This window comes from Sebastes umbrosus, chromosome 5 (genome assembly GCF_015220745.1).
Source record: "Sebastes umbrosus isolate fSebUmb1 chromosome 5, fSebUmb1.pri, whole genome shotgun sequence".
NCBI classification, from domain to species: Eukaryota; Metazoa; Chordata; class Actinopteri; order Perciformes; family Sebastidae; genus Sebastes; species Sebastes umbrosus.
Genome location: NC_051273.1, coordinates 6342842 through 6370627, shown reverse-complemented (window position 1 = coordinate 6370627; position 27786 = coordinate 6342842). Strand labels below are relative to the sequence as shown.

At 38.0% G+C, this 27786-nt stretch overlaps 1 protein-coding gene across 1 annotated transcript; it reads right to left on the bottom strand.

Moving 5' to 3' along the window:
* Nucleotides 1–90: 90 nt before the first annotated feature.
* On the bottom strand, nucleotides 91–27786 carry ptprc (protein tyrosine phosphatase receptor type C). Its single transcript, XM_037769801.1, has 31 exons — nucleotides 27474–27786; nucleotides 23675–23692; nucleotides 20532–20744; nucleotides 20239–20382; nucleotides 20016–20033; nucleotides 19615–19872; nucleotides 19279–19515; nucleotides 19073–19186; nucleotides 18117–18248; nucleotides 17839–17991; nucleotides 17163–17303; nucleotides 15308–15519; nucleotides 15136–15199; nucleotides 14754–14862; nucleotides 14127–14164; nucleotides 13700–13809; nucleotides 12893–12983; nucleotides 12700–12776; nucleotides 12487–12523; nucleotides 11678–11775; nucleotides 10938–11063; nucleotides 10544–10701; nucleotides 9644–9779; nucleotides 8380–8529; nucleotides 6933–7023; nucleotides 6676–6812; nucleotides 6303–6428; nucleotides 6081–6203; nucleotides 4623–4783; nucleotides 3598–3733; nucleotides 91–2658 (listed from the first exon to the last, which is right to left on the bottom strand). Exons 1-31 carry the CDS (start codon nucleotides 27535–27537, stop codon nucleotides 2347–2349), a joined length of 3984 nt encoding a protein of 1327 aa, XP_037625729.1. The 5' UTR covers nucleotides 27538–27786; the 3' UTR covers nucleotides 91–2346.

Below are 27786 nucleotides of genomic sequence, written 5' to 3'. Positions count from 1 at the left end.
TAAAATGTGAAACATGCAAACCATAGACGCACTCCTCAAATTGATCTGAAAGATCCGGATTCCCATAAAAACACTCACAGAAAACAAATAAAGATTCCCCTTCATTCACCTCTTTTATTGCCATACAGTATATACAGTATATATGTGTATGTACATGAGAAATGTCCTGAGAAAATAATCAAAAGGCATTTAGGTGAATTTTATGTGTGGCAATCCTTTGTTTTCTAAGAGCAATCACAGTCATGATGTTAACAAATAAATCAGACAATGCACAGGCAATTTAGTAATATCCCTGAAATTGCGGTCTTGACCGGTCTTGCATAAAATCCAGTCCTCTTTGTCTGAGACGGAGACAAGACTGAGTAAAAATGCAGTCGATTACGGGACGAGACCGAGACCGAGACCTTCAAAAAGTGGTCTTATGACCGGTCTCGAGACCAAGACCGATCCTGAGTACTACAACACGGTTAGAAAGCACTTTTTTTAATGGTTCCCCTATTTTCATTGTGTATGGAGCTGTTATAAATAAATATTAGGCATTTATTTCTTACCAAAACGATCCTGATCTGCAATTTTTGTTTTTTTACCTGGAGAAGTAAAGTTAAGCTCTTAATATATTAGCATTATATTAGTTCAAAAACTGTATTTTGATGCATCTCTATGTATTGTTGAGTCTGGGTAATGCCCAATGCATTGAATGCATCAATGCATCATAACACTGTATCTATTAAACATCTGTGCTGTGACTCCACATGGCAGACAGCCGGCATTAGGAAGCTATTAAACCCTCCGTGACTGTTTTTTGACCACGACAGCGATGTGTGTCTTAACATTAGTTGACAAGTTCTCAGTGCTGCAGTAGTTAACGTATTTATAACGTTCACAAACACAGAATCAATAGTTTGATTTGTATAAAGTGTGAATGAAGCACAGCTTTTCTCTCTGATTCAACAGTATTTGAAGGTTTTTATACGTAGATGATTCTTTTTATACGTCGTATTTCTATTTGTGATGGGTATTTAGAGATTTTAAAGGAATTGTAGCAGGGAATCAACTGAAGCTCTGATCAGAGAAATGTGACAGATTTGTATTCTCACAAAGGCTCATGTGGCATATACTGTATGGATGGTTTGTTTATATGATTGTCCTGACTTCGAGGAAACTGTTCATGTTGTATCTTGTGTGTCTTAAATTTTGTAACTGTTTGCCTTTGACGAAGATTACACAAACAGCTGATTTAAAATGTTATCAAAGTAAATTATCGTGAGTTTTCAACAGTTTTGTCTTTTATTTTCCAATATTTCAACTTTCCTTATTTACATTTTCAGTTACATTTCTGTTTTAACCTTTGTATAGCCAGGGGTGGGTTTGCTGAGCTTTTTTCGGAAACAGCTGATCTGGTTACCAGTCGAACCACAGTCCATGAAGCAGTTGCTCAAAGGCACTCTAGTGGTGGGTGTTTGTGTTATTCACTAATGTTCTGGGTGTTCAAAGGGAATCAAACTGGCAACCTACAGTCAGAAGCCCTCCTTCTCTAACTTGAGGGCACTGTTTCCCTCCCTGTCACATCTTTTGACGAGCACTAGAGTTTGTTGAACTTGGCTAACAACCCCACAACTCATCAGATTTGTTTTATTCAAATATTGCTTAATCATGATTGATAAATACAGTACAGTGTGAAGAGCGCCGACATTTCTCGTGTGAAATAATCAAAACTGTTCTAACTTAGGCAGAAAGTCCTCGTGTAAGAACTCCTTGCTTATAGTAAGAAACTGATTGAGAAAACGTTTTTTAAGGGGGCCTGTAAAAGATGTTATGGACTTTGTAAATCCAGCCTAATAAAGTTAATCTATGCTGAAAACAAATGACAATTAATAAGCAAATACTCAGCATAAATAAGAGTATTTTAGTCTCTTTTAATGACACAGTGTCACAAAACACATTTTGAGCTTAACCACTAAATTATTAAAATATGCCAGATACATTTATATGTATAACTGTAGACAATAGCATCTGTTTATTTAGGGAGAAAACAACGTATATAACAAAATTTTGTTCTTAGATGTCTCTCGCCAAGGCCCCTAGTTTGAAGACAGCATTTCCAGTAAACTTTGCTCACAGAACTTATTATTTGCATCCTAACACTTGCTAAAATATTCATAACTTAGTATAAATCATATTTTTTGGAAATTGACATTAAAATAATTGATCAAATTCTTTAACAAAATATCAACCAAAACAACACTGTTATAGCTTTACAATGTTTATACATTCATATAGTAACTAAAAGAAAGCATTGAGCTGAAGCGCTGATTCCCAGAAGTAAAAGACATGCCCATCCACCTCTCAGACCTCCAGAGTGACAGTGATGTCCTCCAGTGGTGCTGTTTCAGATTCAGGCTCCTCTTTCTTCTCTTCCTTCCCTCCATCAGCCACAAGAGGAGCGCTCTCTGCTGCTGCCTCCTGCTGGTTGTTGCTGGTAGTGGTGGCTGGCTGCTCAGCCTTCTCCTCTGCTGCTGGCTTCTCTGCTGCTTTGGTCTCATTGACGACCTGGACGGTGTCTGCTTCAGAGGCTTCAGAGGCCTGTACTGGTTTCACCTCCCCGTTCTGGACGGGGAAGACCCCCTCCAGGGCGTCGTACAAGAACCGGTACTGCTCCTGTAAGAGACGCACACAGATTGGAGTGGAAACATAAAGATATGGGGCTGTGCTGTAGACTTTGTGACCTCACACTATCGCACACTTTTCTAAACACAAATAAAAGCACCAGAAAACAAGTTTAAAACAGCAGTGGGTAGAACTGGAGCAAATATGATTAAAAAGTTGGTTTTTTTTTTAAACGGTCACTATATCCTGACAGTAGTGCATGAGACAGGTAATCTGAAAAAAATCATGTCCATCTGTGTACTCCGGTGCTCCTAATGGCATCTGCAAGATTTTACAGACCGGAGGAAAACAACCAATCAGAGCCGAGCTGGAGCCTGCCGTCTCTGAGCAGCTGTCAATCACTCGAGAACTCCGATCAAACGGTCAAACTAGGCAGCGCTGATCAAATATGAATCAATATTCTGTTACTGTAATGCCTATTTCTCACCTCAGATGTTTTGCAAACTTTCTCAATTTACAGCAAAACAGTACACTACAAGATGTTTCTGAAAACATTTGAGGAGAGAAACAGGCGTTACAGTAACAGAGTATTGATTCATATTTGATCAGCGCTGCCTAGTTTGACCATTTGATCGGAGTTCTCGAGTGATTGACAGCTGTCTCTGTTGAATGAACAGCCAATAGGAACGCGTTCTCTATCTGAAATGACCTGTGATTGGCCAAAGTCTCCCGTCACGGACTACATTTTCTAAAGCCTGAAAACAGAGCAATGAGGAGGTGCAGAAGTCTAGTTTTCTCTCAGAACACTTGAATTACAATATGCTGAAAGGTTATTATGGAATTTTTGCCAAATGATGCCAACAACTTTCTGCCTATTCTCACTTTAAATGATACATCTGCTGATATTCAAAAATGTTATTATCTTTAAGAAATGCTATGAAAAGACCAAAAATTGACAATTTATACAGATACTGGGTTCCTCTTTCTTACCAGGTTGGAGAGCATGCCTTGTCTCTCCTTGCGTAGGGTTTTGACCACCTGGAAAACATCCACCAGCTTCTCGGTCTCAGCGCTGTCCAGCAGGTTCCACAGAGCACAGAAAACCCCCGTACGGGTTGAGCCATCACTGGGGAGAGGGAGCGCACACAAAGAGGTTAAGATCACATTTTCTCCATTATTTTGTATCATTTCCCCCCATTAATTTCTTTAACTTCACCTTTTCCAGGTCATGAAGCATCATCCCTATTTATATATTTATAAATATATTAGATTACTGTTGTTAATGTTAATGATTTCACACATATAAAATGAACTTGAATTTTTTTTGTTATGTATTTGCAGTAAAACATATCCCTGATTGATATGTTGATTGCTGTTCCTGCTCTGTTCATACATGTTGCTCTTGCGTGTCGCTGTAAGTAGCTTAATAAAAGTAGCTTATTCAGCCAAGACATTTTTTTAACTACTAAATTGCTCCTTTAGAGCATCCTTAAGTGTAATTATTAAAAGTTTGAGAAATATAGGGCCATTTATGCAATCATGTTCATACCTATGTGTCTCTAGCCTATTCATAGAGAAGATAATCATATACACGTCTTCCTTGTAATGAGGTGACACTACAACTCTGATTAAAGAGTAAGATATCTAACCTTAATTTATTAAGTAAATGATTGGTTATTTGTTCAAGTGTATCAAGCCTAGTGTCCCCCAATGTGTTCTGACATTTTGGGGCTAAAATTAAAATCATTAATTCAAAAAAGATATGTAACTGTAAAGCTTAAAGTGGTGTCAGATGATCTGTGACCTTTATCAAGCTCTTTAGGCCGACCTCGTAGGAATCGCAACTTGGATCTGTTCAGAAACTCAAGTCGCTGGGGAGGATTTGTCTTCCAAAAGAGATTAAAGGCCTGAAATTGAGCTTTGAAAAGCTCCTTGTGAAAAACTGGATATGTTGTGGTCCTATACGAACTGCCCCTTTAAGATTCCAGAGGACACTTTCTGTGAGGTTGTCTTACTTGCAGTGGACCACGACGGTCATGCTCCTCTGTGACTTGCTGCTGCCACTGCGGTTCTTGATGTCCTTGATCATGTCCGTGAGATCTTGAGGTTTCTCTGGCGGCTCGCCATTCGCCCACTTCAGGAACTGGAACTGTTTCACCGGCCGACTCTCTTTCCTCTGTGGACAGGAGTGGCGTGGAGTTAAAAAGCTTGTGACGTAGACATGACCAGAGGTGGGGACATGAGTCACATGACTTGGACTCGAGTCACAAATTTGATGACTCTAAACTCGACTGACCTCACGTGGACTTGAGCCTTTTGACATGAAAATATTTGATACCTTCCCCTCAAGCCCAAAGATCAAAAAGTATGTTGTTTAAAAAGTGTGCCACAAATCAATTAATTTCCCTTCATATTCTGAATCACCTCACGTTAACGCCATTCATTCCCAGCAAGTCGACATTTAAAGCAGCAGTGGGTAGAAATGGAGCACATATGATTAAAAAAAGTTATTTTTATAAAACGGTCACTATATCCTGACAGTAGTGCATGAGACAGGTAATCTGAAAAAAATCATGTGCCTCTGTGTCCTCCGGTGGTCCTAATGGCATCTGCAAGATTTCACAGACCGGAGGAAAACAAGCAGTCAGAGCTGATCTGGAGCCTGCTGTCTCTGAGCAGCTGTCAATCACCCGCGAACTCTGATCAAATGGTCAAACTAGGCAGCGCTGATCAAATATGAATCAATATTCTGTTACTAAATATGAGGAAATACCAAGCACCGCCCACTAGCCGGAGCAAACTTTCTCATTTTACAGCTAAACAGTACACTACAAGACGTTTCTGAAAATACGGCGAGAAATAGGCGTTACAGTAACACCTGTAACCTGACCTGTGATTGGCCAAAGTCTCCCGTCACGGGCTAGATTTTTTAAAGCCTGAAAACAGAGCCATGAGAAGGTGCAGAAGTCTAGTTTTCTCTCAGAACACTTGAAATACAATATGCTGAAAGGTTATTATGGAATTTTTCACATTCTGCGTATTGCAGGTTTAATTCCCCAGATCCACTATGTTTGAACCAATCCGACAGCATCCAATCAAGCTGCCGAAGTTAACTATGAAGAACCAACGTTACGTTACTGAGCGCCAGTTAGAAAAAATAATATCAGAGATAATTTCGTTTGAGTACAAAAACTACGCGGTTATCAACAAAAAATGAATTGCAGTATGCAAAACGTACGGTTCGAAAATTATTGACGCAGACTCAAATGGCATTACATTTGGTGAAGAGTGCATTATGACTTGTTTAGGACTCGAAACTCAAAATTTTGCACTTGGGACTTGAGTGCAAAGACTTGACACTTAGACTTGCAAAACAATGGCTTGGACTGGAAATGACCAGTCACATCACAGGCTGATGCTGCTAAACATGGCTATAGAGCAGACTTTGTTAGTAGGTTGCTGCTGTTTGTTACCTTGACGTGACGTAACAGCATGTTGCGGCTGATGAAAGTCGGAGAGGTGTCCGTGCTAGCCACCTCCACCTCAAAGTCCCCAAATGTTTTCTTCTCTTTATCCCAGTAGACACAGTCAGACTTTTGTGAACAAGAAGACACACAAGAAAACAAGCGTATTTACCATATTATGTACCAAGAGCATATGTAAAGTACATACATTACATGTGCATGAGACTTTACCTCACTGCAGTCTGAGAGCATGACAATAGTCGATGCTTTCTTCTGGTAAACCATGGACCAGAAGTCAGCCATGGTGTCTGGCAGCGGAGTCTGAGCTGCGATGAAGGTGCGTGGGCCCCAGTATCCCTGTGTGGGCAAGAAAACACATCACACATCTATTGTTGTACACGATCCAAACAAATAGGATGTGGTAAAATTTAATTAGACTTGTTTTAAAATTCAAGCGGCTGCATGAAAGACAGTAGCAGGTGTTATCTCATTAACTCTGAATGAGTTCCTAACAGGAACACACAGTTTGTCTGCTGCAATTAAACAAAACACTGGTATTTTTTGTCCTGGCATCCAGGTTAATGTTGGAGGTAAAATAACATACATCTATGTGGGAGGCATTGATGTATTTAGTGGACTCCTCATCCTCCTCATCTGATGACTCTTCCTCGTCTTCCTCATCGGGGTCACTATCACGACTGCGTCCTTCATCTATCTTCAGCAGCACTCGGTTGTAGTCATCTGAGTGAAAATTAACATATTTATTCTGGTATATGATGAACACCATAAACATACACTATATTCAGTACTATAGCTGTTATTCTACAGTGTAAAATGCAATTGTGTTGAGCTGATACTCACATGGGATGACAGTCGCAGAGCGATTCTTCTTCTTGTTCTCTTCTGTCATCCCTGTGTTGAATGTCCTCCAGTTTTTAAAGACGGGGAGTCTCTGAATTTAAAGATAAAGACTTTTCATCATAGTGATATATTAAGATGCATCATTTATTCCATATTCATTAATAAGAGGTGGGCAGAAAAAAAGAGAAAAGGTAGGACTACATTTTTACATTTTAAGGCGAGACACCCCAGGCAAAAACATTGCTTTTCATGCACTGGTACATTTTTATATTTTATGCTATTTTGTAGTAATAGTGGAAAGAAAACATCCAAAATACACATTTAGGTGTTTATTTTACTACTTTGTCTATTTGCATCTGATTTCTCCTAAATTCATCAAAAGTAATCTTTTTATGCTCTCTTTTGCATATTTAAACATACAATTCCAGAAAACATGCAATACCAAAATAATTGTCTTAATGTTAATAATCAACTGGGGAAATTTCATGGTGGTATGTATTGTTTAAAATGTTTTACCCTATTTACATGTAATGTCTTGCAAAATGTCTTGAATTTTACATTACATATAAAAATTATCATTTATAGCCTGATTTATAGAACATTTTATTCCTAAAAACATGGCAAAAATATATATATTTTGATATGGTTGTTGACAATATTTTGGGATTTATGGAGTGATAAAAAGATATATCTAAAATGTTCCTCTATAAAAACCTTTGACACTAATATCTTTATCCAATGTTCAGATTTATGTTCTGGAAATGTATGAAAATTAGCACATATTTAATAAGATAATGCATCATTTGCATATTTAAACATACATTTTCGGAAAACTTGTGGTACAAAAAAAATTTATCTTAATGTAAGTAATCAACTGGGGAAATGTCATGGTGTTATCTATTAGTTCAATTCTTTACCTTATTAACATGTAGTGTCTTCAAAATATAGGGAATTTTACAAATAATATCTTTAGAGGCTGTTTTCTCAAAATTATTTTTCTCAAATTCTGAGCAAGAAAATCTCCACTTCAGCAGCACTTACATACACCAAACATCCCAGAGTCATTACTATCTACATTCTGAAGGTTTTTACAGAGGGGTTTGTACATATATCATGCATAGCCTGATTTATGTGATAAAAAGAGCTATACAAAATTCCCTCTATAAAAACATTTGTCTCTAATATGTCAACAAAACCTGGCTTTATCCAATGTTCAGATTTCTGTTCTGGAAATGTATGCAAATTAGCATATATTTGATAAGATAGTGCCTAATTTGCATATTTAAACATGCATTTTCAAAAACTTGTAATACAAAAAATAATTGCTTTGATGTAAGTGATCAACTGGGGAATTTTCCTGGCGATATCTATTAGTTATTTGTTATTCAGCTGGGGTGTCTCCTCTTAGAGGGATCAGAAACACTGATGTTTTTGTGAAGTGCCGTACGTCAAACTCCTCCTCCATCAAGGTGGGCTCATTGCCTGAGGTCTCCTGTTGGAGTGTGCTCAGTGTGCTGTGGAGCTCAGACACGGTGATCTCAGTCTCTCCAAACTGATTGTGCTCCAGCAGCGCCTGGTGGATCAGGATGTACTGGGCCTGTGTCAGGACAAATGCACTTAATAATCAAAGGATATACAGATTGGTGACAGAACAAATATGCAAAAGACAAACGTATTTTGAGCTACACAATCCACACCTCAGATTTCTACAAGGTTGCAAGTCCCAATCGAACTCATCCATAACTTGTTATCTCTGCCTGCTTCTCTGTGATTCATTTAGATTTAACAAACAAAATGCTGCTTTTGTACTTTGTCAACTTTAGTGTTTTCCATGAAAAGAGTTACTCTCCTAAATATGTTGTGCAGTAAAATATACAGTGCACATGCTCATACACATACTGTGCACAAATTATTATTTTGGCTTCTGCCCTCTGGTGGGTGCTAGAGAGCACACCGTCACACTCTAAACCAGCCACGTGTGTTATATACTGTATATTCATACTATATCACAGTGTTACACGTTCTAAATGTATTATGTAATAGCTGCACCTGAAGTGTGCCACCAAAATTACTATAGATTTTCAACAGTGTGTTGTTATATACAAAATAAATAAAAGGTATTGTAAATTAATTAATTAAAAAATAAGAAAAATATATTTAAGTTTGACAATTAATTATTGAGTTTCCGTATTCTGTATTAAAATGATGAATTATAAATTGAATTTTAAACTGAAATCAAATAATTGGTATTAAAAAAGCCTTTAAAGTTTACTTTTTTGTTACTCCACTTACTTGTGTGTATATCATATTCTACCTCCAATCTTTTATTCCTGTTTGACCATTTACATATTTTCATATGAAGCCACCCCTGTATACATCATTATTTACTTCCTCAAATGCCCTTTGCACTGCAACCAGACCACAATCTTGTAAACACAGTGTAGAGTAACAATTTAACCTCTTTATATATTGTGTATGTTTGTTTGTCTACCTATTTGCTGTACATAATAGCTGTATCTATGCTTGTGTATCCTCGTCTCGCTTCATTATCTTTGTTTAGCTGTGTGTTCACTTCACTTCCTGTACGTTTGGTCTTTGCACTGTGAGAACTGGAGTCAGATTCCTCGTCTGTGTCAACAGACTCAGCCAATTAACTTGACTCTAATGAGACACACACGGTGTCTTAAATATGATCTAAACTGATATTTTACCTCTACTTGCACCATTAGACATCTCTGTCTGCGGAGTCTGACGACGTAACCGTAGATGTCCACTCTGCCCTCCGCCTCCAGACACTCCATCATGGCGTCGATGCCGATGTAGGTGCCCGTCCTGCCGACTCCCGCGCTACACATGAGATGATAACATTGTGTTAATGACATGTCGGTGTATATGTCTATCAGTGGCGAGCAAAGGTGAAGTCAAGCTTTAGTTTAGAAGCAAATAGAGACAGGAAATGAGTCCGCCTGAAACCCGATGACAACTTTTAATCTGTTTTTTCCTCAGTTCAGAAGTCTTAGAAACAATGAAGCAAGTTCAGATGCCTGAAAAGACACTTGTCAAAGGACTTTGGTCATTAGTAAAAGAAAGGGATCCAGTCAGACTTTCCCCAATTAGGAGTCCAGTTTGGCATTACATGGATATGAACACAAACTGTACTGTTAAGTAAGAAAGTACAACGAAATGCAGTTTAGCACCTAACCAGATACAAACAGTAGCCCACGTTCATTAATATATATATGCCTACTGTATATACAAAGGTAAACAGATGTACAGAACGAACAATAAATCAATAAGATGATGATAAGAAGAAGGTAGATGACAAAACAACTATACAAAATGCAAATGAATGCAGTTATGTCAGTAATGCACTAAATACTCGGGACATTAGCACTGGATGTATTTTCAGGTTTGGCATGCCTAGTGAAGAGAAGAATAGAAAAAATGGTCTTCCAAATACTAAAAGAAGAAGAAAGCACATCCAATGTAGCAAATGTACAATTTTGTTCTGCTATTAGCCAATTAAAATGTTGTTTATTTTGATGTTTGGAACAAACAGAAGTGAGTGTGAGTGTGAGGTGACCTGCGGCAGAATGGGAGCTTGAACTTACCTGCAATGAACGACGATGGGGCCGCTGAAGAAATTCTTGAAAGCGTTGACGCGCCGCCTCAGCTTCAGGAGGAGATGTGGCTCCCCAGGGACGCCGTGGTCCGGCCAACTCATGAACTGGATGTGGGTCACCTCCCTCTCTGAGTTCTTCTCCTTCCTCTGCACACACACGCACACACACACACACACCGTACACAAACAGATGGTTATGGAAAACATGCACAAAGACATATAATAACACAGATTTATTCATATTTAATCAAGTTTATCTATTGTGATAAAGATGGCCAGATATACTGACCTTCACTTACACACAGACACACACACACACACACACACACAAGTTAAAAGTAACAACATACATTTCCAGGGTTAAACGTCTGATGGAGACTCACATTAGTTAGGCTGAGGTGGCGGATGGTGTAATCAGGACAGCGGTCCTCTGAGTTCAGCTTCACTATAAACTCCTCATAGATCTCCGTCTCCCGGTCTTGAGACGGCCAGTACTGTGCACACTTGACCTGTAACACAACATGAGAGAGGAGACACAGTGAGTGACAACCCAGTTTTGCATATCAGTAACACATCAGTAACACTGCTGACTGAGCACGGTAACACTTCATTTTACAGGTTCCGCAAATTTCATGGTAACTAGGTGATAATTAGCAAGTAACCTATTTGAAGTTTTTTTGGAATTACTGCCAAATTACCCGAATATTTACTTCAAAATGTATCAAAAATTACTTTATTATAAACATTATTTAGTAATTATATTCTGCTATTTCCCAATAGCTGGTCATCTATTTAATACATTTCCAGGAGAAGAATACAAAGTGAATTGTTATGCTTTATTTCCATGTCTGCTGATAAATAGATGATAATTAGCACATAAATGATTTGAAATTTCTTACAAAAAAAACAAGTGTTTTTGTTTAATTCACAACAATAAGCATGTGTTTACTGCGAAAGCGTCTGTGTGTGACGAGTTGGGATGAGAACGTGTTGGTTTAAGTGACAGACGGACTCAAGTCAGTCAGTTATGCAACTATTAGCTGTTTTTGCAGGACAATACTTAACTAGTATCAATGTGACATTATAACCAAAGTCAACAAAATATGTAAACTCCTGTTCTCACCCTGTTGCCCTCTTCACAGCGTGTTACCATGACGATGATAGAGGACTGCTGCTCCCAGACCATCCTCCAGAAGTCACTCACAGTCTCGTCCTTTGGCCCTGCAACACACACAGAACATACGTATATACACTATATACACAAGCATGTACACCAGTGACGTACCTTAAACTTGCATTCTTTCTAACAGCCAGCAGGGGGCGACTCCTTCAGTTGCAAAAAGAAGTTAGATTGTATAGAAGTCTATGAGGAAATGAGCCTACTTCTCACTTGATTTATTACCTCAGTAAACGTTGTAAACATGAGTTTATGGTCTCAATCTCTAGTTTCAAGTCTTCTTCAATACAGCATGATGTTCATTTAGTAAATTATGGTCCCATTAAGAGTCAAATAGACCATAAAGCAGGGTATGCTTTAGGGCGTGGCTACCTTGTGATTGACAGGTCGCTACCACAGCATTGTGCGGTCTGGGAGTTGTCCGTGTTTTTGTCTTAGAAATGTAATTCTTTCACAGTGTGTTTTCAGTTCATGAAAGTGAACTGAAACATTTTATTCCCCCAAATATGTCTTATTTAGCTTTCGGTTGTACTTAGTTCCACCCTCTTGTGTCACTTCTGGTTGCAAAAAAACAAGATGGTAACGGCCAAGATGCATAACTCAAGGCTTCAAAACGGCCACAAGCCAACGGCTGACATCACGGTGAATACGTCCACTTCTTATATACAGTCTATGATGTACATTTAGTTTCAACCAGAAACATAACTCAAGTGCACTGACTGAGTGTGAAGATGTGAATAACATGAAAACTTTACCTTGAGCTGCAATGTACTTTTTGGATTCCTTGTACCCCTGCAGGAGGAAAACAAATCACATTCAATAAGGTGCGTATTGTCAGAAAGAGATCATGAGGCCAAAATGTGGCCCTTTAACATGTCTATTATTGCTATTATGTTTCAATTTGTGTGTAGTTTGATGTTTGATAATTTATAACTGCAGCAGTAGTAGTAAAAGTATCTTTTTCATACATCAATGAAGCTGGCATTGATGTAGTCACATCCTGCCTCTCCATTTCCGGTGGTCAGCTGGACACGGTTATGATCATCTGGTTCGAGACAGAAAAATAAAAACAAACTATGATTAAAAATACACATTACACATGTGTTAAGTGCTTTCATCTCTTTTATCTAAAGAGCTTCACGTGTTGTTGGACAGACTCACATGGCAGGATGTCCACGTAGCGATTCTTGGGGACGTTGCAGGGCTTTTTGGCCTCTTTCACGGAGTACCTCGAGAAGATTCTGGGGATGCTCTGAAAGCAGAAACAAATTATGTCATTTACCAAAGTCAAAGACCAAGCAGCAAATCTAGAGTACCATTCACACTCTTTCTAATCTATAATTGGCCAACGCCCCTTAGCATGCACATCCAACCTCCTTGGTTCAAGTCCAGCTTTGGAGTTTTGTTATATGCCATCTGATTAAGCATATCCCAATACATAGTGTAGTTTGTCAAATGCAGTATGCCAAAAATACCACGATGTTCTACTACATCCGGTTGTATTTTGCAGTATGCAAGCCAGCATGCTTTTCTGGCTATTCTAACCCACAATCCTCTGTGCACCGGATATATTAGCAAGAGGGTCAAAATTCAAGGCACAATGTTATGAAGAAGTAGTATGTCCCAATTTGTATGAATACTGCATGCAACAGTACATACTTAGTGAGGGCAGCTGCAGTACGTACTAAAAGTAAAAAGTAAAAGTATGCGATTTGGAAAGTAGCCCTCCTCTTTCAACCCTCCTTGGTTTTGTCATTTCAATTTTTCACAAACTCTACAGTGTGCCTTGGATTATTTCTGAAGCAGACTTACATTACATACTTTTTTGAGACCATATTCCACCCACGCAATGAGCCCTTCACAAGATAAGCACAGTACACTTGAAGGATCCAAAGAGCACCTGTATGTGATCACCACAAAGACCCAGTAGTGCTTCTACTCCGTTGTCTTCACAGATATAAAATGTACCTGAAACTCAGCCAGGAAAAGTCGTCCCTCATCAGCGAGCTTCCTCTTGTAGGCTTCCAGCAGGAACTCTGCTGCAATCGGCTCAACAGGCAGCAGGTTCTCCTCATCATCTACAACACCAAACCGGCCAGCAGATAAGAAACAGAAACAAAGTAATGCTGTAATGACAGTAATTTATTACTAGTCATTACTAAATTACAGTATAGTAAATATTTGAATATATTTCAGTGTTATTTTAATGATTTCCTTTGAAACATGCTTCTACATTATCCAACAAGGAATACAGGAATACATCTGTATATTCTGATTGTTACAAACATCATGAATCATTTGAAAACAATAGCTAATGCAGGTTGAGTGATATTTATTATGTATCATCTGGTTCAAGACAAAATCCAGGAAATAGGAAATGTAAAAGTCTACTCACTTGGTGTCTGAATAAGCGACATGCTTTCACCCTGGCCACTGAAAAAAAAAAAAAAAATGTGAAGATTTGCTTTAAAGAATTAAAATTATACAGAATATAGAGTGGAAAAAGAAGGCCTACACAAAGAGGTTATAACAGAAATAACAGCACTCTTCATGTACTGTAACTGATAGATAGATAGATAGATAGATAGATAGATAGATAGATAGATAGATAGATGTACTTTATTGATCCCAAACTGGGAAATGATTGTGTTACAGCAGCAGGTTATCCAAGCAATACACAGGAACAGTAAGTACAATGTGCATGTCAACACAAAATAAATATATCCATAGAGTATAAAGTATAAAGGATATTGGAATACATTATAAATATACCCGATTACTACAACAATTCTAAATTATAAACATAGAATAACCCACTATATACAGTACATTAGCAAGTGTGCAATAACATACTGTATACATAAGCAAAGTGTGCTAGTTACAATGTTGAGGTAGTAAATGTGCAAAATTCAACATGTGCAAGATTATGTATATGTGTATTTGTGTAAAACAAAACAATCACACAAATAAACAAAAAAGCAGAATCAATGTAACAGTCAAACTGATGCAGCATGATCCTTACTTGGAGTTCCTGCGCTTCAGAATGTAAATCTTGTAGATGACCAGAAGCAGAGCCACCGACGTGAGGATGATGAGGAAGACCAGAAGCCCAATGACAGCTTTGTCATTATCTGGAAAAATGATGGGGAAATTACATCAAAGTGGTGGCAATTTATGTTAAAGATACAATGTATAGAAATGGATGTGTGTAATGTATGTCGGATCAAGATTTGTCAAATTATTTAAAAATGTAAAATGATGGTTATAACAGAAGAATATCAAAGTGGTGGCATTTATGTTTAAGAATGAATAGAAAGGGATCGTGTACTGTCAGTCAAAGCAAAATGTGTCAAATTATTTAAGTGAACAATGTGAGGAAATTTGTGGCACTAATTAAATCGTACAGGAAGTGGTCACGCCGTCTTTTTTCTTGGGTTTGCTCTCAAATTCTCCGTTGTAAGCAGTCACCTGGAAACACAAAAAAATCCCTCAATCAGGACTTATAGCATTTGAAAAAAAATATGAGGAATAAAGTTATAATAATCTAGTGAAACCAAAAACTGGGATTATACAAACCTCCACATTGTATTCCGTTAAATAGCTCAGATCTTTGAAGTCAAAGTTGCATGTTGTGTTTCTAAGCTCCGTGGTGACACCAGCATTGTGAAGACGTGCAATGAATCTTTGAGTCACCACAGGTCCATTAAAACTACCTTTATAATCACATGTTACTCTAATCACATTGTGGTCTAAAACAGTCACTGTCAGGCCATGTATATCATCTGGTCCTGTAAGAGAGAGAGAAAAAAAAAACACATTTTCCTTTAGATACATACTTTATGATTACTCACAGTTAAAGTGATGCTTTAGCTTGCTATAACAGCAGCTTAGCATTATTCAGCTGATAATACTGTTATCGGGCCATTAAATGTGTGTTATCAGTGTTCTAAGCACTATAGATGTGGGTCAGTAGGGCCCTGCTACACCAACCAGTAGGTTTTATCATCTATTCACATGGTAAATCACCAAAAGAAGGAACAAAAGAACACGACAGCGACCTCTAGGGACCGTAGTAATTATGACAGGAGCCAAAACTGAAGTGAGGCACTGTAATATAGACAGCCTGAAACTCAAACTCCAAAACAATAAAACTTAACGTTCATGCAGTTTTACAATGTGTTAAAACGTGTTGCTTTTAAGTATCACTTTCACTTTTACGATGCAGTACGTGTTGCAGGCCCCTACTGACCCACATCTATGGTGCTTATAGCGACCAATAACGCACATTTAATGGCCTGATAACAGTCAATTCAGGTGCATCATTAGTGTGTTGCTGTTTTTAATAATGTTCATAATTAAGTCATTTTCAATACATTTTGAGGTAAGTATTGGGGTAATTTGGCAGTAATTCCAAAGAAATTTCAAATAGGTTACTTGCTGATTATCACCTAATTACCATGAAATGTAGTTTTAATTTAGCTGTAAAATAAAGTGTTACCCATGTTAGTATGGAATTTAGGATGCAAACTTATTCTATTGTAGTATTCTCAGTTTAGAAACACTCCTATCAGGGTCATCTATAACATCTCTCCCATTCATTGTCTATGGAGCAGCTCCACACTTTATACTTGATGATATCACAAGTTTGAGTTTTAGCACAATAGTTCTTGGATTTGGGAGAGAGTTGTTAATGTTTACCAATATGTTGTGGACCATCTTAGTCCATAGGAATAACATGTATGAATTTTGAAAATGGTACAACCATCATTGTACTAATTGATTACAATATATCTGTCGATAAATCTAGTCTATAATTACTGCGGTACCAAACTCCAGACTCTATTCACCAGCTGTGATAAATGAACATGAGGTCAGATCTGACTGAAGCTGGTAGATTTCTAGTAACAGAGATTAACACAGATTAATCACTTTATCTCACTAATGACTGGAGCTACATCATAATTTTCATTATACTGTAAAGGGTTCAAGCGTGATTATCTTATACTGTAGGCCTACATACTGTGTATTGGTATTGGTACTGTAGGGAATGATAGGCTGCATCATTATCAGCATTTAGTGTAATTTGTTAATAAAGACAGACAGGATAAAGAGTCTGATAAATTACATAATTTATATTATGATAATGAAGAGAACATATTGCATTGATAAATTATAATTACTATAATTAGCTTAAATAATAATTCAATAAATAATTATAGTAAATCTTGTGTTGAAATTCAAATACTCATTTAGTAACTATATTTCTTATATAAGACCTTTTAGAGTCAGTGCGTCACAAGTTTTTTCACATACTGAAACAGTTTGAACGTTGTATGATCTTGACTTATATTCAACAATATGTGAAAAACACTTTTTTTGTATTTTTACATCACATAAGTGTTGCCTGTAATCTTCTCTAAAAGACACTTACTTCCAGCCTTAGTTTTCTGATTAACTGTAGCTATTTGAGGAATGTCGCTGTTGTCATATTTGGGCTGGACTTTACAGGTGTAGTAGGTGAACGGTTTCAGTCCAGCAATATGACATCTTCCTCCTGATCGCTCTTTGTTAGCTGGAATTGTGACATAGTTTCATTAGTTAAGTTGTGTTTAACTGAATAACAACAAAGACAGAATAAAGGCAATATACAACAGCAGATTGTTTTGTTTCTCAAGTTACCCATTAAGTGACAAGAACATGGATATCAGTCAATCAATATCATCCATGTGTCATTGGTAGATCATCGGCTCTGCTCCTGCAAGCTAAAGCTCTACTATACATTCTGTGCTGTTAGACAAACAGGCTGGGAAATGTAATACGTGCCAATTGAAGCTAATATGTATTGTTTGTATTGTTTCAATGTTATTTCTGTATCATATTTCGTGTCAGTTTTGTGAATCTTCTTCACCAAACTGTGACTTGTTAAATCATCTCAGGTTATTTACACTGACCATCATGCTAAAGTGTTAGCATGGAGCACTGATTCAAATGTCAACAGTATATTTCACTATTTAGGTCTGACCAGTAAAATGATCTCCAAAGACTTCCAGTAGTGCATTCCTGTAAAATGAATAAAATAATAGAGTTAACTAAACACTTGTACTTACCAATGGGTCTCTGATGGGAGGAACGAGGGTCACAACTGCAGTCATAAGAAAACTTGTCAAATCCAGGAAGACCTGGACACTTCTGACTGGTCGTTATCCAACTCAACTCGATGGAGGTATTGGTGGCACTTTGTACTGGGTTTATTTTAATATCTGTTGGACACATCAGACATCTGTAACACTGAACTGATACCTGGAGCCGTTCTTTTCTCCATACTTATCTCATGATACAAGCTTGTTGCTCTTATTGCACTGAGGTAAAGTGAATATTAACGTACCACAGTCGATCCTGAACTTGACAGCAGTTGTGTTATTTTTGGTGACGTTGTTTTCCTTGATCTGACCAGTACAGCTGTAGTCTGTGAAGGGCTCCAGCTCAGACAGTTTCTTGGGGTTACTGGGTTTATCGTCTTTTGAGGAGACACAAGGATGACAGCATTTATTCAACAGCTGGTATTTTTACCTTGGTGCCAATGAGCACTTATCTTTTGGGTTTAGATTAGATTACAGAATATTCTATTCAGACCTGATTCACAGAGCGCATAAAGCAATACCTGGACTTCCTCTTACACCAAATGGAAATTCATTTAAAGGTACAGTGTGTAGGATTTGGCGACATCTAGTGGTGTGGTTGCAGATTGCAACCTACTGAGTGCTCCTCCGCTCACCCCTCCCTTTGTAAGAGTGCGGTAACATGAGCCGCCGAGTGTAAAACGTGGTAACGCCGTTCGCCTCGCTCCTCACCATAATAACACTACTTTAGGAGCAACGGAAGTCAGACGGCGGCTGGCGGTACCACGGTTTTGCACTCTGTAGCTCACGTTACCACAGATTCACAGGCGTGTTGGAGAACAACAGTGGCCTTAAGGTAACGTCAGAACCTGAAAGGCTCTCTCTAGAACCAGTGTTTGGTTTGTCCGTTCTGGGCTACTGTAGAAACATGGCGGAGCAACATGGCGGACTCTGTGAAGAGGATCCGCTCCCTATGTAGATATGAAGGACTCATTCTAAGCTAATGAAAACACAACAACTCTTAGTTTCAGGTGATTATACACTAATGAAAACATAATTATGAATATTATATTTCTGCTATAAATCCCCCAAAATGTTACACACTGGTCCTTTAAGTAAAACTGATTTTCATTGTCATTTCTGTTAGTCTTACTACAGTGTCTCCACCTATTTCCATGTAAATCCATTAATAATGTTGGTGACAGAAAGTCTTTCCACTTACCCTGACAGGTGTAGTCGATGGTGAGATCTTTGCAGTTTGGAGGTAATTTTGTGTCTATTTTTGCAGGAAGTTCAGTTGGAGCTTTCTGAGTTATTTCACTCACATTTAAGAACTCTGTAGAAAAAAGAAAACAGCACACACATTAAACATGATGAAATACAGTCTACACCACATGTAATTCAAAGTACACGAGGACTCTACTGTACCTCCAACAGTGATGCTTTTGGTGACGTTAAAGGAAGCCGTACAGTCGGAACGGAAGGTTGTAGTTAAATTGGTGCAAATGTCATCGTAACCAGGTTTGATACAGAACGTTTTATTATCAGTTTTGCACGGCTTAGCTGGAACATTATTTGATGCTGATAGTGAAGAGCTGATGTTCCAGTCACTCTGGTAACAAACATATCCAGGCATGCAGCTGACATCTTTAATGTCATGGTTACCTGAAACACACAAGTGGAATGAAATGCACAAATCTGTCTGTCTGTCTCATTTCTTAAATTAAAATGAAATTCAACAGTATTAATTATTTTTACACTCACTCTCATTCATTCCAGTTGTCATAGTTTTATTTTCAGTGCCGTAACAGGGTGTTGCTTTGCCAGCATCAATGAATGCCACAGCATGCTCATATTCAGTACAGGGCTTCAGGTGTTTGATTTCATGGCTTTGACTGGAGAAGTAGATGGATTTGCTTTGTTGGCCTTCTTCATTAAGGGTTATGGTGTAGTTGCCAGTGGTAGAGTTCATTATCACGTCAATCCGGAAGCCGAACTTGATGGGTGTGACGGTGTAAGAACCTGCACACAAAATCAACAGAGTTATAATGATGACATGTTTTAATCTCACGGTTTGTTCATGTAGATGTTGAAAACCAATATAATTCATAGTTTGTTAAGGTGAGTGAAAGTATTGTATCTTGTAAGATAATACTGATACTCACACTGTGGAGGTTGAGGGGCTGGAGAACGCATTCAAATGAAATCAGAAAAGGAAACAACAAAATATTATGATTATATAACTTTGAAATAACTTTTGCAAGTGAAGCAAGTGTATTAACCCATTTCTTAGCAGTGCTAGTGTTAGTAACTGTTGTCTATACTCGTATGAATAACACAGTCCTCTATAAGAACAAATGGAGAGCTTGTAAAGGAGAAAATCCCAACCTTTGGTGGTAGGAGTCACTGTGGTGTTGGGCGCGGTGATTGTAGGTGGAGTCTGGTTGTCAGTGGTGTTTGTCTGAGAGTCTATTGGCTTGCTGGGTGTAGGTGAAGGTGAGGGTGAGGTGCTTGCAGGAGGAGCAGTGGTGGCTGTAAGATGGAGAGCTGGAGGTCACCTTCAAGTAGAAATACTGTACTGCCAATAGTCTTACCTGATATAATGTACATACCAGCAATATCACGCTGAATGCAACGCTATTGTTTCCAATCAAACATTAAACTGAGGCGGAATACGTTACCAGACATGTTAGCTGTATAGAGAGTTGTATTTGGGGAGTTTGAGGTGAGTGCTGGCGAGGTGAGTGCAGGTTTGTGGGCGGTCGTTGGGGTGGCTGAAGACATGACAGGAGCTGCTGTCATGGTGAGTGGAGGTGAGGTGGTGACAGATAAGCTGGTTGCTGAAGGTAAAGTGGAATTTGTGGTGTTGCGTGGAGGTGAGAGGGTTGAAACATCTGCGTTCCAAGAAAACAAAAAATCAGGCCAAACACAGTATCACAATGCTCATTCCTACTTCATCTAAAGGTGCTACATGTAACATTTTCCCTCCAACAATGATGATCCTGTTTCCTCTTGTTACAAAGATGGTGTTGCTACTTGTCAATCTTCCCCTCATTTACTACACATTTGTTTTTTTACAAGAGAAGAAGAGGTGATAAAACCATAGTAGCACATGGATAGAGCAAATATATATTCAGAGGAGGAACTGCGGATTCAGCCGGATGTGCTCAGTTGGACTCTTCAGCTAGAATAGAGGAAATGGCGTTACCTGTAGCTGTGAGCTCATATACTTCCTGTTTTTGGACTTAATGCTGTCTTCCTTTGAAAAAACACTAGCAAGGTTGCCTAAGGGTTGCCAACCTCAACAAGATTGTGTCAACAGACGTACAGTGATGGCCTTGTGTTGCATCAATAGCAACTGTACCTAATAGGGCTGACCGATAAATTGTATTTTCATCGTCATCGCGATATGAACATACGCAATAAACACATTGCAAAAAGCTGTCTGAAACGCGATGATTAAGAAAAATCAGTAACACTGCATTTTACAGGTCCACAAATGTTAGGTGATAATTAGCAAGTAACCTATTTGAAATTTCTTTGGAATTACTGCCAAATTACCCCAATATTTACCTCACAATTTATCAAAAATGACATTATTATAAACATTATTTAATAATTATATGATAAAATGGAAAATAATTGTTAAAATAAGGCCCTTAGGCTTGAGAAGTGGCTGCTCTTCATCAGAGGTGGAAAACCAAAATTAATAGAAGACACTTCTGATCAGACACAAATCTCCTTATTGTGTGACTTATTGTCTACACAAATGTAACCTGGTAGCTAATGTAATGATTCAGGGAGTTTTAAAAGAAATTTCTAAGAAGTTATTTGCTAATTATTATCTATTTATCAGCAGACATGGAAATAAAGCTTATCAATTAACTTTGTATTCTTTTCCTGGAAATGTGTTAAATAAATTACCAGCTATTGGGAAATAATGAAATATAATTATTAAATAATGTTTTTAATAAAGTAATTTTCTATACATTTTAAGGTAAATATTGGGGTAATTTGTCAGTAATTCCAAAGAAATTTCAAATAAGTTACTTGCTAATTATCACCTAATTACCATGAAATGTGCGGACCTGTAAAATGAAGTGTTACCAAAAAATCTTTATATTTAGGGATGGTTACCAAAACCCGTTATTAAACGGGCTCCGGGGCTAAAGGCTGTAGTATTTATTATCACGCTGCAGCCTCTCCCTGCTCTGTGTCGGAGCTCTCCACACACATAAACTCAAATGTAGTCTAACTGTTTAGGTTAGTTCACCATGTGTCCTACTTGTAAACTGATCTGCTGACTGACACAAAGCAGCCCCCCTCTCTACACCAGCCCTAACATTACCTGCAGCAAGGGAGGACAGAGGACAGGAAGAATGACTGATACTGACTGATGTCTGTTTTCTTCAGTCTTTCTATGCTTCACTCATCATTTTCATTTATTTTAGTAAATTATTTATTTTATTAACATTTTAGAAGTGTTTCCAGTGAGATATTAATGAGTTTATATAATGACTTTGCTGTTGTAAACATTACTGTTGCTGCTCTAGAAATAACATTTGGCCTAGTTATATTTAAAATATAAGTATAGCTAATATGCACACTTCAATATTTGTTTATTTATCACAAGTCATATCGTCATCGCAATATTCAACAATGTTATCGCACATCGCAGATTTTCCTCATGTCGTGCAGGCCCACTACCTAACTTTGCTTCTTCACAGAGTCAGTAAACTAACTATTATAAAACCAGAGTTAATGAGGACTCAGTCCGATTTGAAAGACAAGTTTCATCTCAACTTTGATGACATGTTTCCATAGCTTTCTCACAGAAACTGTAGGATGAACTCTTACAGTTTATTTCTATAAAGCCAGGATTAGTGGATAAGATGGAGACAAGTTTTCAGATTTTTTCCGAACACTCATGATTAAAGACGGAGTATACCACTATTAGGAAATATTAGGAGTCATGTTTCACTGGCTGGATAATCAATGACTTGTTCCTTCCTATCATGGAAAAAAGTTGCGTCCGTACACACGCCAAGCACTCATCTAAATCCAAACGACATCACTCGACTCAGAACTGCTGCTCTTCTCTAATTATGACTCTTGTGCTGTAAATTCTCCAGACTTGAGCTAAAGGTTTTCCTGAATGAGAATAAATTAATCTAAAATGTCATCACAACAGATCTCAGATATAGTAGAGCGTGACAAACAACCTGGAAAGTAACGTCAGTTTAGAAATCCTGCTTGTTCTTAACTTAGATGACATGAAGCAAAAACGTGAATACATTTCATCAGGTGAGCAAGCAAGAGACGATTTCTGTGTATAGCTTTATGAATATAATATGCGTAAACACAACCACACCGGATGCAGTCAGTTATTGTTAGTTTGCTTTAGCTCAGCTTAAGAGCAAGGAAATATTTACAGATTAGTTGCGTACTGTATGAACATTAGCGTTTCCTACTGCTTTGGTAAAGCAACACGTTCTGAAAGAGCACAAAGTAGAACACGGTTTACATGTTTTCTACATAAATAACTGTGTGTAGGTAAAGATTACTGTGGTCCCGCATTTGGTTTCCACATGTAGTTTACTTTCAAAATGTTTATTGGTGTCTGTAATTAAAAGCTAGGGTGAGACAGGTCACTAAAATGGAGGACAATGTCAACTGGCTTTGGTGCTGCTGCGGCCATGAAGAGATGAGACAGTGTGAGGTAGAGGGAGGCTGAGGTGAAGGTACAGCACAGCCGGATAAATAGAATTAAACATTTTAATCATTTTAATCATTGAATGTTACATATTTATGTATTGCCACTCACCTGGTACATTTCCTTGACCTGCAAAGAGAAAAAAAGGTAAATCATTGCAGCTTTTTTGTTATAAAAGAGAACAGTGTAGTGCGGAGAATATGCATGAAAAGAAAAAACATCAACAATGATTTTTAAAAAGTGTTCTTTATGCTAAGTCTTATTAAAGTGTCCACTTTATCTGACAGATAAAACCCTTCCTGCAGGGACGTTATCAGGTGTAAAAGAGGAAAGCGGCCATTTTCATCTGTAGTTCTGCACGAGGCTGTTCAACCTGGTTGCTAAAACAATGCGGCGAAGAGACGCACTATTTCAGAAGGCAAACCACTGTTTCCTGCTTTGCACTGAAACCTAGCACCTCCCCATACTTACACAATTAGTTTCAGTTTGGACAGATCATTAGCTGGACTTTCCCTCTTATAGTTATTAGAAAGGACAGCGTCACCTAATATTGTTTAAAATAATATCTATGCTTTATGCTGTATGCACTCAGTATGAACAAATACAATTTACATCTTTTTCAAACTCTGTATTCGATATTACATTAGTTTTAAGTTATAAAAGAACAAAAAGGTTTGTAAATGTAGTTTGGCTGTTTGCTCACTACCTCCCTGATTTTTAAGAATGAGTTTACTGTAAACACATCTGAGCTGTTTGGTCCACTTCTTTACAATAATAGCAATGAGCAATGAGTGATGAGGTGACGGGGGACGGTCGAACAATGAGTGTCAGGATGTGGTTTGTGCTCTCGTTTCGCTGCATCGAGCAGCGGTGCACGCTCTCTGCTGTGACATTTCTTTATGCTTTGTGTTGACTGATATGAACTGTTTCAGTGGAAGCTATGAGAGCTGCAGTTGTGCTCTCTGAATATTTCAAATAGCTGGTGAGAAAACGTTATCCAAACACGCATTTTATCATAAGTTTGTTTCAGCCACAGCTTAAGATTATAAGTTGTTTTTAAAACTATAGTTTTAAGTGAAGCCTCCTTGGTCTTTTGGGTACTTTCTTTTTCAGTGTCTTCAAGGTCACAAGCGTTTTGTCCGAGAGGAGGAGGGGAGACCAAAGAGAAGAAACTCAACACAGTTTAGTGACCATCAGAGCTCAAACACCTGACATTTAGTAAAGAAACCGATACAGTATCTGTCTCTTATGTATCAGTGATCACCATCATTTTTTTTTTTATCTTTCTCTATTTTCTTCTTATATTTTGCATTTGACAGCACGCTCCCCCTCCTCGTCCTCCCAGAAACAGCTTTAATCGTGCTTCATGTTTAACATTTCTGACCTCACTTCTTCATTTTGCACTCACGCACTTCCTCTTTTTATTTCATGAGTTCTCAAGTCATTTACTTGTGCTCTGTCTCAGCCTGCTTGCTGCTTTGCTCTGCCAGGAAATGAAGGAAACTCAGAGTGGAACACGGAAGTGGCGTACATTTTGATCACACAACTCTGAAATGTTGCAGCTGAAGAAAGCTCGATAATGTTGCATATTGATGGGACACTGTTGCTCTCACCCAGCTGGTTTAAATACATGTATTTGGTGCGTTTAAACAATGAGGAAAAAGTAGCAAAGGAGGTCAAAGGAGGAGTTTTGAATTGTGTTTATCTCTGATCAGTTTGTGTGTTTGGAGAAAGCTCTTCTCACATTTTCTGCTATTTAAAATGATGGAAAAACACCATAACCTGTGATGCATATACATATTGCATGTCTTCAATAAGTATTCACTAATAAATATCTTCCCGAAAGATGAAACAGGATGACATGATTTTGATACATTAAATACATTTAACTGATAATACTTCTATACTTTTACATGAGTAGGATTTTGAATGACTTGTAATATTTTCACACTGTGTCTACTTTCACTTAAGTAAACTAAAGTACTGCGCGTCATTCAGCTAAGAATACACTATAACTTCTTTTAGGCTATCGTTGAAGGTTAAACCTGAATACATTCGGTGTAACAATACCACTCTGTATAAATATCCTACTCTTGCTTTTAAAACTGTGCTTAAGTAGAAGTATTATCTGTAACATTTACCTTTAAAGTGTAAAAGTACCTGCCTTTCAGGCAAAAGGACCTCTGTCAAAGATATTTTGCTATGCAGTGTGTTAAACTGTACTGTAGCTATTCTTTTATACTGTTGGGTGGTTAAATTTACTGTATAAGAATGCATTGTATTTTATGTGCTCATTATAAGTTTTTATAATCATTATCTGCAAAGTAACTATAGAAAAGTACAGTACTTGAGTAACTGTAGGGCTGGGCAATATGATGATATACAGTATATCGTCAAAACAATATAAAAATGTCTATTTTTATATATACTTTCTATGGTGATATAGGCTAAGCCTACATTTATTTATTTTTTCTCTATAATTTCACTTAAAAATACTTAAAAGTACTTTCTTTTGCAAGTATTTAACTCACACAGGTGTATACAAAAATAGGCTTTACCATGTGTTTATTTCATATAGATTATTTATTTATTGCTTTACCAGAAAACATGCTACGTCGTGATATTTATCGTTATCGAGATATGAAATGACCTATATCGTGATAGATTTTTGCCATATCGCCCAGCCCTAAGTAACTGTACATGTACACAGTTAATATCCACCACTGGTTAGATTACTAAATGATTTAAAACATAACCTCATTGCCATTATAAAATATTGTTTTAATTATGAAAAGCGATGCTCGATCAATGAAAAAGGGAAGACGTATATAAATAAGAAGCGTCTGTTGATGCGGTGTGCCATGATGACTCACCTCGCACACTATAGCTGAGAAATATGTTAGAAACCCACACTGACCCTGACTGACATTAAACACAACGCAATGAAATAAATAAAGCTAAGGGTTGATTCAGCTCAATGTGTACAGACGGCTAAGCTGAAAATAGCAGAAATCATTTGATGTGTTGAACAGTAGCAGAACTGTGAGTGATGCAAGAGGCAGTAAGGTGGGTCTGACTTAACACACACACACACACACGCACACACACGCGCGCACACACACGGGCGCGCACACACACACACACACTCAGATATGTATCACATACAACACCCAGAGCCACTAGGGTTGAAGTGAAGAGCTTGCAGGGACACACCCTGAAAATCTTCTCATCTCTGACACGCATGCACACGGGCACACGCACATTCACGCATATATTCACGCACACACACACACACACACACACACACACACAGTGTCAAAGCAGAACAGAAACATGATTGCAAAAATTCCCACAGCTTTGTACTGAATGAAAGAACCCGTTTTAAAGAGAGTCTTCTTATTAACAGCCGTCTTTGATTGAACACAACTGTTTATTCTTTTGCCAAAGGGGCTCACAAACCTGTCACTGTTCAGCTCCTCACATCACAAAGCGTGCGCAGTAATGTCTTGTGTTCTCGGGTTTGGAAAGTTTAAGAAACGTGAAGTAGCACAAACGGGAGGCGCAACTCAAAGACATGAGATACTGTAGCTTGTCATTTCTGCCCTCCGTTTCTTACTTTAAATGATTTGATTTTGTGCGGTGATGTTTTCAAAAAAGCAAATTGTCAAGCGCTTGCGCTGACAGATTCATGTCTCTATCTGAGGCACGGAAAGTTGTTTCACCTTCTCTCATAAACACAATCAACCATAAGCTACAATTTCAAAAAACAGCCAAGATAGGAGTTTAGAATAAGAGACCTCATCACCTACAGTTGGCTATCACTCATGTTTTGCATCATTTACAGATTTCAGATGACAGACACAACTTCATAAAACGTCTTTTCCTTCATAAAGAAGATGAAGATACTTACAGCTGGCCAAACCGATGATCCCAGCCCAGAGCAGCAGGATCTTGAGACCACAGAGACCTGCCATATCCAGGAGTTAGGGTGTGTACGGCCACACACCATACAGTATAGTCCTAGCGGGGACCAACAGGCAGATAGCTGGATTTCCAATTTTTAACTCAATTCTAACAGAGAAATAAATTACTTTAAACTACATACGTTCTGTGTTTTAACAGTGGACGCAGCTTCCTGGACTTGTTCCCCAAACCCTATAACCTCGCCTCTGGTTTCAAGTCGAGCAAGTGGGAGTAAGAGGCTGACTTTACCTTAATGTTTA

Coding starts and splice junctions, on each gene's coding strand:
- ptprc (XM_037769801.1), bottom strand. CDS start 27,537: ATGGCAGGTCTCTGTGGTCTCAAGATCCTGCTGCTCTGGGCTGGGATC. Junction 19,187..19,278: donor CAAAAGCATCACTGTTGGAG/GTACAGTAGAGT, acceptor TTTTTTCTACAG/AGTTCTTAAATGTGAGTGAA. Junction 10,702..10,937: donor GCCACCTCAGCCTAACTAAT/GTGAGTCTCCAT, acceptor GTGTGTGTGCAG/AGGAAGGAGAAGAACTCAGA.